General features: G+C 38.5%; 1 protein-coding gene across 1 annotated transcript in view; it reads left to right on the forward strand.

Annotated features, from left to right (window-relative positions):
• LOC143352474 (uncharacterized) overlaps positions 1-14,009 on the forward strand; it is a 465,026-nt gene extending 451,017 nt beyond the window's left edge. Inside the window, exons 14-17 of the mRNA XM_076784988.1 lie at positions 384-545; positions 8,573-8,852; positions 12,448-12,589; positions 13,803-14,009. Of these exons, the coding sequence (XP_076641103.1) occupies positions 384-545; positions 8,573-8,852; positions 12,448-12,589; positions 13,803-13,998 (780 nt within the window). The 3' untranslated portion in view covers positions 13,999-14,009. The remainder of the gene's footprint in view (positions 1-383; positions 546-8,572; positions 8,853-12,447; positions 12,590-13,802) is intronic.
• Positions 14,010-19,355: the final 5,346 nt, after the last annotated feature.

The following is a 19,355-nucleotide window of genomic DNA, read 5'->3' on the forward strand; positions in this document are numbered from 1 at the left end:
GCTTGCTAGTGCATTTGAGTACGGAAAGGCATTATAGCAACGATTTACATTAGAGTACGGAGTTAATCAAAATGGCCTCTGAAATAAATGATTTATTATTCAATGGCCAAAAAAATTTTGTCGTTTAATGGTGTTAATGTTTATTATTCAGGAAAGTTATTATAAATATAAAAAGTTATGATTATACCAAGTGCTTTGACACTTAAATTTCAGATTTTTCAAAAAGTGGAGTTAATCGATTTGTGCAGTGAACGGCTCAATTATAGGTCCCATAAGACGTCGCGAAAAACGTAACGAAAAGGATATTCGAAATCAAAGATTCTAGAATATCCTTTAGAAATCCTCTAAGCCAGATCGCTAAACGTTGCCTGGTTCGTTTGAAGGTGGAAAGCAGCTCGGAACGGAGGCCAAACAACCCTTGCGAAACCAAGTGCGGGGACAGCGGCTGTCATTGCGACAGCAGCGAGTCGCTAGAGAACACGGACCACCTTTTGCTTGTCTCTGAAACCGGCCATACCGTCACCTGTTTCTGCGGAAATTATCAGGTAAGCGAAAACCAGGGATAATAGTTATCTTTTCGGATGCGCGACTGTCTCGAAAGTTTAAATGGAAATTGAAAACTTAATTACAAACAGCAAACTGTGCACCTAACATCCTAGAACAGGATGAGTTACGCGGAACGCTCACCGTCCTCGGACATAGTGTGAAGAGTTTCTGCTCGCACAAGTGGTATAGGACTATAATTGGTCAGACGTGTGGAACTCTTGATCAGACAAGCCGGATAGCACCGAGCATTATCGGATAACGAAGTAAACGTCCAGTTTCAGGCTAATGGAGGAAATAATTAGAACCATTCATGGCTTCATTTAGATATTGTTATAAATAATACAAATTTTCGAATCGTTCGAATTTTCTTAATATCTTAAATTCGGAATAAATTGTTCGCGTAAGAGTTTAAAACTGATTCGGCTATTTTATTGCAATTTTTAAATTATCGTTTGTTGTATACTATATCAATATATTGCGCAAAAAGACATTTCCGGAGCATCACGAAACTTGTATTTCCCAAAGATCAACGTTCAGTAGACACTAGTTTACTCTGCCAAGAGTACTGAGCGCAATCGATATGCATATAGACATAGCAAACAAATTAAAGGAGGAACTTGCTCATACTATAAAGTTTCGGTTCAAAGAAATGTTAGACCCTCTCCCATGATCGAAACTTGACGGAATTATCCCTAGGGAATAATAACGGGGTTCCCTAGCGAAGTCATAGAAGCCTCTTCAACATTGTCCTTAAGACATGTGACGTACAGTGGCGGCCATATACTTACGTACAGTTAATAAAATTAAATACTATTTCCTGTACCCTTATACGTTAAACAAGTATACGAAAATCAATTATATTTTTTATAAGTTTACGATATATATAATAAGATATCAGAATAGCTTTCCTTAATTTACTATAATTAAAAGGTTTTTTATATTTTTATAATGAAGTGTCAAATATTCTGCGGACAATGGTTAAATACACATCGAAACACATATATTTTCACATGTTTCTTTAACTCATAATTATAATACATTAATAGTTCGTATGTAGAGCCTTATTTTTGATAACTGCAGCACACCTTCGCGGCATGGATTCGATAAGTCTAGCACATCTGCTAGCATGTATCGAATTCCATGCTTCCTGTACATTAGTGTACAATTCATCAATATTTTTCGGTTTTTGTTTTTTTATATGTTTGTCGACATCAATCCACAGCATCTCGATTGGATTCAGATCCGGAGATTGTGCCGGTCACTTCATTACGTGAATATTATTGTCACTCAAGAATGTCTTAACGACTTTTGCGGAATGCTCCGGATCATTATCCGCTCGATAGATCCATTCTTTTGGCATGTATTCTTCGGCGAATGGTAGCAATACATTTTTTACGATATCCAAATACACGTATCTGTCCATGATTCCAGTTGTCCGATGAATAGGACCTGTACCTTTCACTGTCATAGCCCCCCAAACGAGTACCGAGCCACTACCACCTTTTACAGTCGGTTTAATACAATTTTTATGAAATTCTTCTCCTTTGCGACGTCTCACGTATACTTTACCATCAGAACCAAATCGATTAAATTTCGATTCATCTGTAAAAATTACTCTGCACCATTGCTGGGGCGTCCAGTTTAAATGTTCTTTCGCGAAAGCAATCCTAGCCCGACGATTTTTTTCTGAAATGAGCGATTTCTTTCTGGCAACGCGTCCGTATAATTGAAACTCGTTAAGTCTTCGCTGGACAGTTCTAACACTTATCTTTTCATGGAGATCTATTGATATTTCATTGTGGATGGCAATTGCAGTTTTGAATCTAGCCGCTTCAGACAATCGGTGAAATCTTGCGATCAATTCTTTGATCAGTTTTTCGAGGTCTCGCTTTACGAGGAACGTTGTCTGGTGTTCCACGAAGTTGAATATGTTGTATAGCTTGACGGCAAGCCATAACAGATATTTCTAATTTTGCGGAAATCTTTCGGTAGGACATTCCATCCTTTCGAAGCTGTTGCACTAATCACCGCTGTTCTGACATGATATTTCTTCCTTTACTCATCACGACACTATTGTAATACGTCTAATTGTAAACACTGCTCAGCAGATACTAGTAAATATCGTTTACATTTGGCTTAGCTGTGCGATACAGCAGCGTACGTATGTAAGTAGTTGTCCGCTACAAAACCGACAGATCGGAACAAACTATTTACAAAATACCTATTTTCTCGAAATAAGTCAAAGTTCGACTGCAGATATGTACATCAGGGTCTAACACACTTAGCAATAAATTGTTGATACTACTATCTGAGTATATGGCCGCCACTGTATCTTTGAAAAGAACAAAGATATCTGAGGTGCAAACGATAGGTGACTCGCCCTGTATACACGCGAGGAGTGGCTTTCGGGAGAGAGCCGTGTCCAAAAGGAATTTGTTCCCAACGTTTCGCCATCATTATAGCTGGCTTCATCAGGGGTGAAGACACTCTGAAACCCTGATGAAGCCAGCTGCAATGACGGCGAAACGTTGGGAACAAATTCCTTTTGGGCACGGCTCTCTCCCGAAAGCCTCTCCTCATGTGTACATTAGGGTGGACCTTATTTTTCGACCATCTGATTTTTTTTATGCGACCCCCTAGATCTGTTCCAGATCCAAAAAAAAATAAGTTCTGCAGAAGAAGAACTCAATTGGACAACAGGAAAGGGTGTCGCAATCGGTTTGAAGTTTGAAAATTTCAGTAATTTCCCTTTAATTTTACATGCAACTCAAATTTTATGTTTTAATTATAAGAGTTACTGTTATAACATAAAAATATCATCTTTTGGTTGTATAATAAGAAATTTTACTTGAAAGTTTCAACAATATTGTCAATATTTTGGTTTATTACATTACGGAGTAGAGCTATGAGCGCGCCAAACGGTCGCCAACAGGCCCGAATATTCAACTTTTTAAAAAATTTCAAAATAGTTGGCCTGAAATTAATAAAAATAATTACATCCCGGGAACGCACAACGATTACGTTCTGAAACATATTAATGATATACAAAAAAAATCGAAATTTTTAAAAATTACACAAAAATGAGTCACCCAAGAGATGACTACAAAGAACTTTTAGAATTAGCAATAATTTTTCTTGGGGGGATTCCTTTGGGTGGCATTTCATTCAAAATGCCTGGCGCATTTCACCATGCGAGGTGGATGGCTAAAATAATATACACTTTAAAAATATTTATTTTTCGAAACGAATTTCCTCTCAACCAGGAAGAGTATAGTAGCATTAGAGATACATGTGTATTTCTAATTAACATTTATATTGAGCCGTGGATTTTGACCCCAATGGCTGCTATGGCGCCACGTGTAGATCTAGAATTCATCAAAAATATAATTCATTACAAAAATGTTAACGAAGAAATAAGCGATGTGGCATTAAAAAAAATTGTGAACCATTTATGGTACTTGTCACCGGAGAATGCGGCGCTATCGTTTTTTGATAAAAAAGTTTCAGTAGAAACAAAAAGATCGATGGTGCAAGCACTACAAAGTGTAAACAATAATAATAATTATAAGAGATACATGACAACGACTATAGAAATTAAAAATCTTGCGAATTTGGAAATACAACATTTCGTATCATCTGAATCAAATAATTTTTTCAAACGGTTCAATATAAATTCAGATTTTCTTTTAATTGATCCAGCACTATGGGAAACTAATAATAATTATATCGAAGCGATAGGTATTATAACAAAATTAGAAGTTGTGAATGACGTTGCAGAAAGAGCAGTAAAATTAATGAAAGATTATAATTTAACGTTATGCAAAAACGAAGAAGAAAAACAATTCATATTACAAATTGTAACCGATTATAGGGAAAAATACCCAAAAATTGATAAAACAACATTAAGTACAGATTTTTAAAAATTATTTATACTCTTATTATAATTAGGCCTATAAACAAAATATTCAATTATAAGTATTTAACTGTCTTTTTCCACTTTTCCTTATATTAATGTGAGATCAAATTTTATATTTAAAAAATAAATATTAAAAATTTTGCTTAAACAAATTCATTAAACAATTTAATTTTTGCTTTGATATAATAAGAATATTACATTAAAATAGTGTTTAATGACCAGTGGGATTGAAAAAATGTGTACTTTTTCATTTTTCGCAAAATTAAAATTTTTTGCATAAACAAACTCGTTGCGACACGTCTTCCCTTTGTCCGATCGACTTGAAATTTGGAGGGAATTAGTTTTTTACCGAGTAGAACAGATTGCAAGGGTCGCATCAAATGAATTAAAAAAAAAATTTTGCACAAGAGCAACTAAGGTCCACCCTAGTGTACATTCCAGGCCGTGAAAGCATCAAATCTACAATTCGCCCTGTATAGTTAGAAGAATGGTCCATCGTCGGAAGGTTAATACTTAGCATTTGGAAGAAGAACGTTAGCAGAGGGACGAACACCGCGTAGAAACAAATGGTGATTGCGTTGCGCTTGAAATCCGGGAGAACCGTTTTCCGTAGCTCGGAGCTATCGGCGTATGAATCCCGTACGGTATAAAAGCAATGGAAATGCGAAACGTCGATACGAAGTGGCAGTTATATAAGCCGATTCTTCGGGACTCTTTCGAAGCTAATGCTCGGAACAAGGATGTTGCAGAGCCGGTTGAATGACGACGGCGCGAAGCGGCGCGGCGCACGAGGCTGTCGCATCATTGACCGGGATCGTTTAATTCGAAAAACGCTCGGCAAGCACCACCACCCCCGACGCCGCCGTTCCCTTTTCCTCTTTTATTTCTGCCGTTCACGTCCGACTGCCACCGTTTCATTCAAGTTTCATTCACGAATAAACGCGGCACTCGCCGATTGTATTGGCCGGACACTGAATACTCTCCCGTTCTATTCAACACCTATTCCATCAGCCCGCGCTGGAATTACTTCGAACGATTTCACCGGCTTGCGAATGAAACAAATAACCGCGCGTGTACAGTGAAAGTTCCGAACAAGAAGTGCTGGAAACCAGAGAAATTGTTTTTCCGTTTCGATCCGAGACGAACGGGGAGATCCCCTTCGCGTACACCAATTTACAAAACGACCCGGGGATGGGGGGAAGATAAGGGGGATGAAATATGTACCGGTCGGTTCGGACTAATGAAATTAACTTGCCTTGAATATCATGCCGTTTGAAAGTTTCACCGACTTCCGTTTTCGCGTTTTGGAATAAGCAGCTTCGACGAACAGGACGTCCGCGCTGAGTTCGAGAATACTACACGCTTCCTTTTTTTTTCTTCTTGCTTTGTTTCGACGTAGAATTCGCGAACAAATCGCTTCTTCAACTTCGGAGTTCGTAAACTTTCTTTTACGGCTAACAAAGCGAAGTTTCCCGTCGGTGTTCGAAATATACTGCGTGAAAATAACCATGGAGGCGCGTTTATCTTTTATGATCAATGAAACTGCTTTCGATGAGAACGACGGGGAAACGCGATGATTATATATTGTAAGCTGCGATTTAAACTCTCGGATCCGACATCAGCACGCCGCACAGTGGGCAATTTGGAGAAAATCAGATTGAAAATCAAAGAACTTTCGATAGAAATGAGGTGGAGCGATGAAATTTTTTTTAGATGAAAGCTGAACCTTTGTAGAATATGGGAAAAATAGGGAGATTATTACCATCCAATCATTTCAACGAAAAAATGACTTCATTAGTTTTTGTCACAAAAATCTATTTTTTACAAAATCCTGAGGTCGTAGACAAATTTTGAGACCAGATTTGAAATCAGCGTGAAAAAATCTATGGGAAATGATGTATAGCATGTTAAAAAAAGATTTTTTCCGCGCGTGGTATTGGAAAGACTAAAATTTTCTTGAATTTGTGCGCGTTTAACAAATTTTCTCGAGGTTAAAAAACGTTCGTACCACAATCTCTCTATTCTTCCCATATTCTACAAAGTTGCAGCTTTCATTTAAAAAAAATTTCATCGCTCCACCTCATTTCTATCGAAAGTTCATTGATTTTGAATCCGATTTTGTCCAAATTGCCCATTGTGCGCCGTACTGACTCCGGGTAGTGCAAATATTTCGAAATTGATTACAGAAGCACGGATTACTAACTTATCAAAAAATCTGTATCACCAAGAGATTATTGTAACCAAACTGACAATTAAAATTCATGCACGGAGCTGCAACAAATAAAAAACCTTTAGAGTACGAGGGTGGTCTGAAAATTTTCCGACCTAACAAAGATATAAGGCATTTTTTCCTCAAAATTATTTTTATTTCTCTACATAGTCTCCTTGTAAGTCTATACACTTCTCCCAGCGATGCTCCCATCTCTCCAGCCCGTCCAAATAGTACTTGCCGTCTTTCTCTGCAAAATAGCTATTTACAAAGGTGATGGCTTCCTCATTTGATAAAAATCTCTGTCCTCCGAGTGCAACTTTTAACTTGGGGAACAAAAAGAAGTCGCTTGGAGCTAGATCTGGTGAGTAAGGTGGGTGATCGAGCAGTTCAAACCGTAATTCGTGGATTTTTCCCATGGCAATCGTTGAGGTGTGAGACGGCGCATTGTCTTGATGGAACAAGATTTTTTTTCTGCAAATGTGGCCGTTTTTCCGCAATTTCTGCCTTCAGCCTGTCAAGTAATGATGCGTAGTATGCTCCTGTAATGGTTTTCCCTTTTTGAAGATAATCAATAAAGATAACTCCACGACTGTCCCAGAAAACAGTCGCCATCACTTTCCCAGCCGAAGGAACAGCCTTTGCCTTTTTTGGCGCCGATTCCCCATAAGCAGTCCACTGTTTTGACTGCATTTTTGATTCGGGAGTGTAACGGTGTATCCAAGTTTCATCAACAGTAATTAGCCGGCGCCAAAACTCTGATTTGTTGCGCCTAAATTGCGCCAAAAGAGCGATCGAAATGTTCATTCGAACACGTTTCTGATCCAACGTGAGCAAACGCGGCACCCAACGCGCAGACAACTTTCTCATGCCTAAATCTTCATTCAATATGTGACAAACACGTTCTTTGGATATATTCATGGCCTCTTCTATCTCTCTAACTTTAATTCGACTGTTGTCTAGCACCATTTGGTGAATTTTTGCGATGTTATCGTCACTGGTTGCAGTTTTTGGGCGTCCCGAACGTTCATCGTCACCCAAGCTGGTACGGCCACGTTTAAATTCAGCTGCCCAAAATTTCACGGTGGTAAATGATGGTGCAGAGTTCCCGTATACAGCGTCTAACTCTTCTTTGATTTGCGTAGGCGTATTGCCTTTCAAAAATCAATATTTAATCACAGCTCGATACTCGAGTTTTTCCATTTTCACAAAAACACTCACAGCAACTTACTCAAACGACTGTTAAACAATAACTGAGCGTCCGAAATGGCTGAAATTTTTGTGAGTACCTGTCAAAGCATGCACAAACACGCTCCAGTACTTTTGTCGACGAATACTGCCATGTTCATGTTGTGGTCGGAAACTTTTCAGACCACCCTCGTAAGTAATACACTAGGTCAGTGATGGGCAAGGTAGGGGCCCCTCGAACGTCTGCTTCTCCCACCAACCACCAGTCTTCGGTGCTTACTGGAAGGGGACAGTGTCAATTGAGACAAAAATGCCCATCCCTGCTCTATATGAGCTGTTGATGTTAATCTCTTATAAAACGTGGAAAGGGATACTATTTGAATAAACTTTGAAATTCTACGAGCATCATGCTGTCACAATTTTAAATAACGACCTTGCGCAAAATTCATTCGATTTCCTTTACGAAAAATCCAAAATCACGGTGGTCACACAGCTGTTAGCGAACTCGTTAAATTCTTGTAAAAAAAAATGTAACTTTCGGTGGAAACGTTGGAGTCTCGTGCTCGTTGCTTGAAAGAAACCGTGACTCGGTTCGGCAAACGAATAAAATCCGAATGGAGAGGTCCGGCTTGCTCTTTACAGCAGGGACGAACTTTAAAACAAATTTGATACACGTGGCGGATGTTATGCTTTATCTGGAATCTATTGCACAGGACTGGCTGCCCGTCGGCATTCGTAGCTGGATACCAGTGTACATCGAATGGTCGAGATTCTCGGAGGCAGGCCTCAATTTCCGTGCAGCTTACGAGTTTATCAACGACACTTACTGCGGCTATCACGAGACGAATAAGCCGGAAGGCGAGGTCGTGAACGGCGGCGACCTAGCCAGCACCGGATTAAAGCTCAATCAGTATTATCACCAGAGGTGCACGTGGATCTTGAACTCGTTGACGGATCGACAGCTCACTATCGAAGTGAAATCTACGCAGAGCCGTGAGTACACTTTTTTTCCTACACCTGGTCCTATTCTTATAGAGCAATGGTCCCTAATACAGATCTCTATTTATATTTGATTGAGCAGGTTATCTGGACAAAAACCTCGAAAAAATAAGTTCTTTGCATCTTGTAATATTCTTAAACACTTTTAACACTAAACCTACCAAGCACAGAACATATACAAGTGAAACGTCTTACAGAAGGGAGAAGACCTTATAATATAATTTTCATTATAATATGTGCTTAAATAAAGAAGTCAATTCAGTAATTTCCTACAAAAACGTTTTTATAATTTCAATAATTGTGAAATGGAAAACCGGTCATTTTGACCGTGGTAGGTTTAGTGTCAAGATCTTCACAGTTTTATAATAATTGCCAAATAATTATCATTGTAACATTGGACTGACTAAAACTGAGATTTACGACTCTGAAAGTCAAGATTTGTTTCTTCCGCGCTTACTTCTCGTTCGTCGGTTGTCCCACCGGGGCAAACAAGTACGAATCAAAAGAAAGGAGCACTCGCCAAGAAAAACCGAGCGGATAATACATATTTATAAAATCATCGGTGTCAAACTTACCTGTGACCTCCGTCGCACGCTCGGAAATCCGGACGGCCAAGGGGAAAGAGAATCGCCAAACACGAGGGAATAGTAAACTTTTTCGCAGCGCGAAGTCTCTCCGAAGTGTTCCGCGGAAACCCTTAATTCGTGAACTACCCTGCAACGCTTAACGATATCTCGAATAATTCACGAGCCATTTCACGCTGAAGAGACTCCGTAATTAAGCAGAGTTCAAGCTAAATAAAAGAAGCGCAAAATAATATTTAACGAGGGCCCGGGAAATCTCGGAATACCGACCTCGAAGGGGGAAACTTCCCCTTTCGTCGTCCTTAATTCGAAAAGAAGTAGCCGAGGCGATGCGGAACGAGGCTCTTTGTCTTGATCTTAGCGCCGGCCCGTTGAATTTCGTTCGATTACGCTCTTCCTCCGGAATTTCGGTCGAGCCATTGAGTATGGTCGCGGAAAGCGGACTGACCGAAGAAAGGTGGAGGTAAACAGAATGCCCGGAGAAAGGAGAAACTGGCTTTCTCGGCGGAACTGTTGCCTCGAAAACGAAGCGGGACTCGAGATTAAAGGGACCATCGGATTTGCCAGGACAACGCGAACTAGTCCCATCCAAGTCTCTAAAGCCTGCCTACCTTTCCTCTCGATTTCCTCTCTCCTCTATCTCTCTTCCTCTCTCTCTCTCTCTCTCTCTCTCTCTCTCTCTCTCTCTCTCTCTCTCTCTCTCTCCTCTCCCTCTCCCTCTCTGCCCCTTCTGTCCGCGCCTTTCCGCTTCGCGCGTCGCATTCTCATCACGAATCAACAAGCGTCCAAAGACGGGAACCGAGGCCGACTGCGGTCGACCGACCCCCAGAAAATGGCTTTCACACACCACTCGATCTCCGTTTCCGTTTTGGTGGCACGATTCTCCCTCTTACTCTTCTGCTCCGCTTTTTACTCTTCTGTTTGGAAATTGCTTGGCGATAACGTTAACGGCTCGTATACATTTTTGTCCCAAAAATGTTGTACTTGAAAGGGATGATTCCTCCTGAGGTCATTTGAAGTAACTTTTTCCTTTGCTTAATTCACGACGCAGTGGAACCCCTTTAACCAGTCTAGCATGTGTTCGGACAATAGAATATCTGCTACAGTGCTAGGTTTGTGCAGTGTTTAGGTGCAATGATGGATTCATACAAGTGACATTCGGATAACGGAAAATACAGATATTATCAGTTCGGATAATCGAGGCTCTACTGAATCGCCAGTTGTACCAGCAAATGTCACGAATACGTTGGTGTATGGAATAGTATTGTCTCACCGATATCTATGCTTTCCGTACTGACCGACAGAATGTCTCCTATATTGAAGAATGCGTTCAGCATTAAATATTGTATAATGTAGTATTTGTTAATCAACATATAGAAAATCTATGAACCCTTTATGTTGTCGTCGAAATAATTCCTCTTATTGTAAAAGATTAACGAACGGCTACGTCAATAATGTTGCTACGATTTTATTTCTGAAAACCTGCTTTTTTCCCACTCGTACATGATCGTGATATTCCCTTTCGGTACGACCAATGGAGAACGAACAACACCGCGCGTGTGAATCGCGTTTCATTATTCACGGTTTCAAATTACTTTCGAAAGAGGAGAAACATTGGATGGTTAAAAATATCAGAGAATTTTATTCCAGCACACAATTCTCACGTGAAATCAGTCGTTTTAACATTCCTTTTCTCGTGGAATACTGAATGCAACAACGGAAGCAAACGGATTAAATGGCAGGAATAGAACGCTAACTTTCGGGCAGATATTTAGTTGTAAAACAAAGACCAATGATTGGCCAATATAAAATTTCGGAGCACAACAACTGCATGGAAACTGAAATATTGAAATGAATTCGGCGATTCGTTATCAATTGTCGAGCATTCGCTCTTTCATAGATCGTTTCGGGTCAAGAATGGAACGTATGTATGTATTTCCGAACAACCAATTAAGGGGGCTCGTTTCGCAATTAATTGTCGCGGATGCATCATTTAACGCACGAAAAAGTTCGACTCTACTGTCAATACCTCCGCAGTCATCGAGACCGGATAATTGATACCGGTTGGATTGTTAATACGTCTGGTTCAGGTTGTAAACCGCATTTCAATCTTCATTCCAAATTATCATTAATTGACAACAACATTCATGAAAATGAGTAATTTCAATGCAGATTGCAAGTGAAAAGAAAATTAGGAATTATATGTACATATTAAGATTAGGAAATACATGTATATATGTAAATTAGACTATCGCTCGACTTTGAACACGCATAACTTTTGAACCAGTGAATTCCTCGCCTCAAACCTTCGATTTTTGACATTTTCTCGTCGAGATCTACAGGATTATATTTTAAAAAGTTAAACATTTTTGGTCTCAGAAAGTGAAGTTCAGCCCTCTTACAATTTTATACAATTTAATATTCGTAAAATACATTAGAAAAGAACAAAAAATCAAATTTATAAAAATATGAATTTGTATAAAGTTTTGCAGCTTACTAATCAGAATAATACCATAATCTGAGATTAGATAAAGTTTACTTCAATTTTAGACACTTTATTATATACAATAAATGCGCTTAGTTAGACAGATATAAAATTTAACACAAATTCCATTTTCCTTTGCATCTAGCTAGAAGTGCTCGTTTTCTGAATAAAGTAAATACAGTAAATACATTCACTAGTTCCCAGCAATGCGACTCAAAAGAAATAAAAAGTGAAACTTTCAAAGCGACGCGGGAGTTACGATAAACATTTAAGTATAATCAGTTTAACAGCTTCGTTAGGAAAAAATTTCAAAGAAATCTTGTTTTCTCGAAGCTCAAGGAGGAATTGCTCCTTGGGGCGCATGAAAACGTAATGACTCGATATTTAGTACGACTTTTTCACTCTTGGGGGAGAACATTAAATTATGGCGTCAAGTTTTCCGAACACCCCGCGCGAGAAATGCAAACCGTTCGCGGCGTTTACTGAATTTTTTCTGCATTTTCTTTTCCGTTTCCCACAGGTCCCTGCACCGCCTGGAATCTGACGATACACGAACACAACAAAACTGGAGATCCGGCAGGACTCAGACTGTATACATTCTGCTCGAGGGACACGCACAAAACGTTCACCCTGCCTTGGAAAACGAACACTGTGGTGCTTAGGTGAGTGTTTCTTAAAGTGCGACAAAATACATTTAAAATACGAAATACGAAAATGCATTTAAAATACGAAATACGAAAATGCATTTAAAATACGAAATACGAAAATGCATTTTTGTTACGTATTTATCATATTGTTCCAATTACAATCTTTTTAAAAAAAAAGTTGGCACCAAACACCACAGTTTAGTTCAACTCTTATCACTTGGAAAGTTTATAATTGTTTTATAATTAAAACATCGAGTACTACAGACTTAGCTTTAATTTATTTATTATTCTGTACAAGAAGCAGGTCTTCTATCCAACTGGAAGTTATTCTTCAGAAAAGTATTTCGTAACTTTTTAACTGACTAGAAGAAAAGAAAAGAATTCAAACAAAATTCGTTCGATTTAACAAGGGCTGATCGAATAATTAACACTAAAATATCAATCCATTAAAAAAAAATTGAGGAGCGTTCAACAATTCAGTTCAAAATTCGGAATCATTATCTGTAAAGATTTCTGAGAAAACAGCTTACAATACATTACCGTGAGATGCTATACTGGTTCGCTTCGTTAGGTTACAATTAAGCTGAATAATTAATTGTCTGGAAATATGATTTATTTGGACCGGAAGCGAAATTATTACGCAGGGTTTAGGTTTTGCACGTTTCGTATTGCTACGCCGGATTCTGTTTACGCGAACTACCGGCGGCGTTTACGAGATATTTTTAATAAAATACAGTTCGGGAACGTAGTGCGGAGAGTTGTGAACGTGAAAACTAGTTTGCTTTAATTATTTCAAAAGTTATATTTATGGCGTAGTCGTAATTAAATTATAATACTACGTACTCTTAGAAAGGAGGTAGCAGCGTTTTTAATAGAAATTGAGAAGTGGAATTTTAGAGACAATGGAAAAAAAACAGTGATTTTTCATTTTATGGATCTTAAGACTATTTTTCTACACGCTAAAAAATCTTTTAACGATTTCAACTAAAATCGCTAGATCATAACGCGCAGAACTATTTTATTTTGTCAATTAAAAACGAAATCAGCTGTCTAATTTTTCTTCGACGACTTCCGAATTGTTTCCGACCAGTTCGATCGTGTCTCGGATCTTCAATTTTTAATATAAATTGAAAGATATTCGTTATATTGAAAAATATTAATTATTCAAAATTGGCGTTAAACAGCGCGAGCAGAAAAGGTGCTAATCGTGATTACCATTTGTTCGCAGATTGCAAGCTTTGGGAAGAACGGCACCTGCTTACACGATAAAATGGAGAAGCCAATCGGTGATCGCGAACACCCACAAAAGCGCACCGTCGCCAGCACCGAATCACGTGCTCAGTTCCTCAACCGGAAGTGGACCTCGTAGAACACAGATTCTACTGCTCGCCACAATATTTTTGATCTACGTGGTCGGTTTTTGAGTGAACGAACTCCATACATTGTGCCCGTAAACGTTCCTGTTCTATGAGAAACTATATATGAACGAGCCTAAGGATTTCTCTCGCACATGTACATACATACTACGTTCAGATGAAACATTGATGCTCGTGTTTGTTTCTTCAACGCTAAACCTACAGAACGCTAAAGATGGCCTGCGTTGCCTTACATCAAAATGACAAGATCGAACTTGCTTATAATAGAGACAACTCAATAACATTTCCCACGGAAGCATCTTTATAGTTTGGATAATTGTAAGATAAAAATCCGAGACCAGCGGTGGTAGGTTTAGTGTTCGAATTTTTCTTGGAAATGTGGAAAATGCTTAAACAATCAGATAACCAGAGTCTCGATAGTCATAGAATCAACTGCGAATCGTGCCTATAGCGTTGGCAACAAGTTGTCTCCGAATTGTTATATACGAATACTGATGCAACCATAATTATCATATAACGTTTTCCGTTTATCAGAGCAATATGTGGACTTTTTACAGTATTAATTATTTATGGAAATGATATTTTTCATGAGGAATTTCGTCTGTGAGGGAAGCTTTACGTTCAATATTCGATTGTTTCAATCGTCTCGAATCGATCCGTGCTCCATATTATTATAATAATCATTATTTGCATTCCTCTCGACATCGTTCAAACACGAGCATCGAATACCGGCGCCGATGGGAAATAAGAATTCCAAAACTATTCGATCGATCTGAAGGATACTCGTAGGAGACATATATAGTACGAGGGAAAAGACGTCGTTAATGAAAATCGACCCTGGATCGGCATCAACTCGAATTTTGGGATTCAGTACTTTAGTCGAACTATATATATAAATATATAAATATATGAATTACAGATAAAAATCGAGAAGAGATATTATATACTACGAATCACTCGGTGTATACCACTCGTTTTAGTTTTAAGTCTCTAATTAGATCGTGTACATATTATACATACGTAAGCATTATGCATAAAGATATACGCTGGACGCTGGGTGGTACGTCTACAAGGAGAGACGTAAATGTGTCTGTCATTTCGAAAATAGTGACAATCTTTCTAAAACGCAAGGGCATACGACTCTACACGAAATATATATTACAGATTTTAACATTATTTCAACTTCTTTTCTTTTTATACAATTCAAAAGGAAAAGAAAGTTTTTATACCATTTTAAGAAAAATATTTTAATGGAGTATTTAACAGAAATTTTGTAAGTTCTCAAGAGAAATTTGAATTCAATCCAGAATTTACTTAGTGCGATTTACAACGAGTAGAATTTCAGAGAAGTTTTGTTTTTGTGACGGTATAAATTAAAGAGGTGATATGTTGATATAATTGAGATTTATTAAATTACTCGAGGAAGTCTAATTACAAGTTGTGTCGACATCGTTCCTTTTTAACTTACATTATTGTGAAAAGACTTAATGTGCTAAAACTTGTTTAATCCATTCTAAACGCATAAAAATCCGTAATGAAATTTCGGTTGTTTCTATCATTTCGCGGTGACTTATTGCGTGAGAAAAAAAAAAGGTGTAAGCGCGCACAAACCGAGGCAGACAGATTTCGTGCGATCCCTTCCGGACGTCTCGATCCGCGCACGCATATAAATATAAATATAGCGGGTAAAATCGAAATGGAAATAAACGAAAGAAGAATACGCGATGCACGGATTTGAAGTAGCCGAGAACCACACGTCACCTCTCTCATGCAAATGCCAAAGTAAACGTGTAAGAATAAGTTATTATAATGGTACATAGTTCTTGTACATACATACATACATACATGCATACATAAATACATACATGGTAGGGCAAGGTAGGCTTTGTACAGAGTATCATGAACTACTGTTAAGAGGTCGAAGTTCATTGTAAATTATGCGATAATTTATTGTAACGAGGGGGTGATCCCGTGGATGGAAACAGATTGTATTTTAACGAACGAGCTTCGAGCGCCGATCGAGCGCGCGCTCCTCGACTAATTGTTACCGCGTTCTACCGGAAATCCAATGGCGTCTCTTCTTCCGCGAAAGAAACATTTATCGCAAGAAAGTTATATGTTGAAACAGAGAAACAGAAACGAAGAGAAAGATTGTTACAGAGAGCACGTCGAACGAGGAGAGGGGAAAATCTTCTGCGTCGGAGAAGGTGTACCGGGCGACTTCCGGTTCGCGCGACTGATTGTTAGATTAAGCCGAACGTAACAGCTAGGACGTGAATGTTTGATGTACGTATCGACTTGGACAGCATTGAATTAAAGAACAGTAATCGAATTAATCTACTCGAAGAACCATCCATCGATGCGAACGTTTCCATCGATTCCTGTAATTTTGTAACACGATCGCCGCGATTATTTATTACGCCGTGTTAGAAGTAATGTCCTCCGTTCCAACTGCTTCTCCTGGCCAAGGTGTTACACTTTACATGCCATTCGTTCGGTGTGTTCCTTTTAATACTGTACAACAACACTGCGTGAAACGACAAACGAAGAGTAATCTCTCCGCTGTCGTACATTCGGTTTAAACAACGTTAATAGATGAATAGGAACACGATTTTTAAATGAAACGCCGCTCGTTTCTATCCACAGTCTGTGATGAGATATGGGCCGCGTCTTCTCGCGTATGCGCGACTATTTTAGCATCTGTGAAGTAAAATTCTGGATAAAATAGGGTACCTTGATCACCCTGTAAAACGAAAATAGCGAACTCTACGCCTGTTTGTAACTCCTCCAATATCAGCCGCCATTGTCTTATAGAATATTAACAATAACTTACCAAAAACTCGTAGAACACTCGTCTCGTCTCGGAAGATTCGTTTCGGTACTTTCCCGCCAACATAACTGCCCCACTACCTTTTCTCCAGAATATAGATACGTTACTGTTTTGAAAGTGCATGCGCGAGAAAACGCGGTCCATATTTCATCGCTGCGGCCACAGACGGAAAAGAGCTCCGAAACGTTTGCAAAAGAGACTCCCAACTGAAGTCTACAAAAGAATGAGTTAAGTGATCTGGTATTCGTATTTCATTTATTAGATGACCTTGTTTAAACCGAAGGTGTCGAGGATCAAGGTGTTACTCCGATCCGAGGCTCTATGCTGCAACGTAACGCAGTTCCGTTGAGAGACTTTAATGCTTGTTAAGAGGGACGCATATGTTATAATAATCTCGTGCAACACGGGATCAGCTGAATCATTACGAACCTTCGAGTAAAGGTATTTTTCTCAACGTTTTGATATTCGAACGTATTCAACCGATTCTTAACGAACGTTTTCGGTTTTTCTATTAAGGTAACTTTTGTTACAATGACCATTGATATGTCGAATGCGTAACTCCCCAGTTAGCCTTTGTTTCGAGAAAATTTTGCGCAATGTTCGTATTATACGGTGCGAGAAAAAGGCGGTCATTTTGGTACCAAACCCTGCTTGTAGCAGAATTTGGTCCCCAAGCCTTGGCTTCGTTATAAAGGGTAGGTCAATTGCACTAAGATATTGCTCTACGAGTACATATCGGGCAAAATCGGAGTAAACCTTGCTGTAGGAAGAAAAATAGAATTTTATTTAAACTTCTAAATTATATAATTTTAAGTGTCATGTATTTTTAATAATTCAATTTCGTCTTCCCTCCTACAGTAAGGTTTACTCTTAGAACATTGTTAGATTCGCTCTTAGTGCGACCGACCTACCCTCTATAATGAAACCAAGGTTTGGCCTTGTTTTAGTCTTGAGTTGGCATGGAATTCTGCCTGCAAACTTTGCACTCGAATGCCGAGCCTAATGCGGAAACAGATGGACCGAAATTTGTAGACAACTTTTGGTGACAAATTCATAGCAAATTGCTTACTGGGTGCGAAAGATTCGTTTACAGTGATCAACGAGAAGAACTTTTGAGGTATATTTTTTATTCGGAATCGATTTTAGATTTAATTTACACTAGCGAGTAGAAAGACTGATCTTTCCCCCACCCCCCGATTGTAATTTGTATTCGTGAAGGCTGGTAATGATCAAATACGATGAGTCGCGAAAGATCGAAGTCCGACCTCGTCGGAAGTTAAAGATATTAAAGTTTGTATGATAATGATAATGGTTTCCGCAACCTCGTCGAAACAGAGTTGAAAGTCACGATGTAATTAATTGCACCGTATCGAAAAGAGGCGACGCGCTGTCAAAAAGAAAGAACAAAAAAAACCACAAAAAGATTATCAAAATCGAGAGGTCGCACCATCTTTTAACGCATTGTAACAATTATCGTGACCCCGGTGACACGTAATTTTCCAATGGCTTGTGTTCGAAATCGGTGAACTGTTTTCTCGAAATGCTATTGTTAGTTTCAAGAGAAAAAAAAGAGCCAATATTAACCGCGCTGACGCGAAGCTATAATTCTTTCTCACGTTACTCGACGGAGTATAATTCACAACGATCGTAACACGGTTTGTTCCTTAAACGAATGTACCGGTTTTGCACAAGGCATGTCTAACTAAGGAAGAAGAAATACATGTTACATGTATGTACTAGCCGCGTATATCTAAGTCACAATAAATAGTCAATTGTTTCATATAAAGTACGAATAAAATGAAACGAAAACCAAATACATTCGTAATTTTTCATATCACTGTCTCGTGGATGCGAAAAGTGTTTTGTACAGTTTCAGCTTCTTCAAGTACCTCTGTAGGCGTTATATTTACAAGATAATTTGTTAATCTTGTTACTTCAGTCGCAGGGATCTCACGAGAAATTGTATCTTTCTGTTCGTGAATATATCTCCTGTAAAGACAATATTTCTTGTTCTTATACGCTTGCTTATCTGAACAATTTATTTTGGAACTGACAGAGCAACTGTCCCTTTGCACTGACCAAAATCTGAAAGTGTTTTGACATAGCGCACTATGAAGAAATTGTAATTATAAACTGTGAATTGTAGTTTTGAACAATTGAAAATTTTTCTGGGTAATCGAGAAAGCCGGTTTATTAAAAAAGAACAATTTATTCACATACAAGTTTCGATACAATCTATAATAGGTAATAGCTTTATACATTCTACATTCGAAATATGAAACATGTACATCTACAGGTAACTCGTTCGCGTTCAGGCGCACGTGATTACAGATCATTAAATAACACCTTATTAAAATTTTATAAAGTTGGCACAAAATGTGAAATGACACTTCTGAGTTAAACAATTGCACTCCTAACTACGCGTACGAGTAGTAACAGGAAGTGGATCACATCGAACAACATATATGTACATTACACCTATAATAACTTTGCTATTTTTAAAAAAATTATCAACATACAAGATATCCGTATACATACATATATGTGTGTATATATATGTATATATAAAGTTTCT

The sequence above is a fragment of the Halictus rubicundus genome, chromosome 3, assembly GCF_050948215.1.
Source record: "Halictus rubicundus isolate RS-2024b chromosome 3, iyHalRubi1_principal, whole genome shotgun sequence".
In the NCBI taxonomy this organism is placed as follows: Eukaryota; Metazoa; Arthropoda; class Insecta; order Hymenoptera; family Halictidae; genus Halictus; species Halictus rubicundus.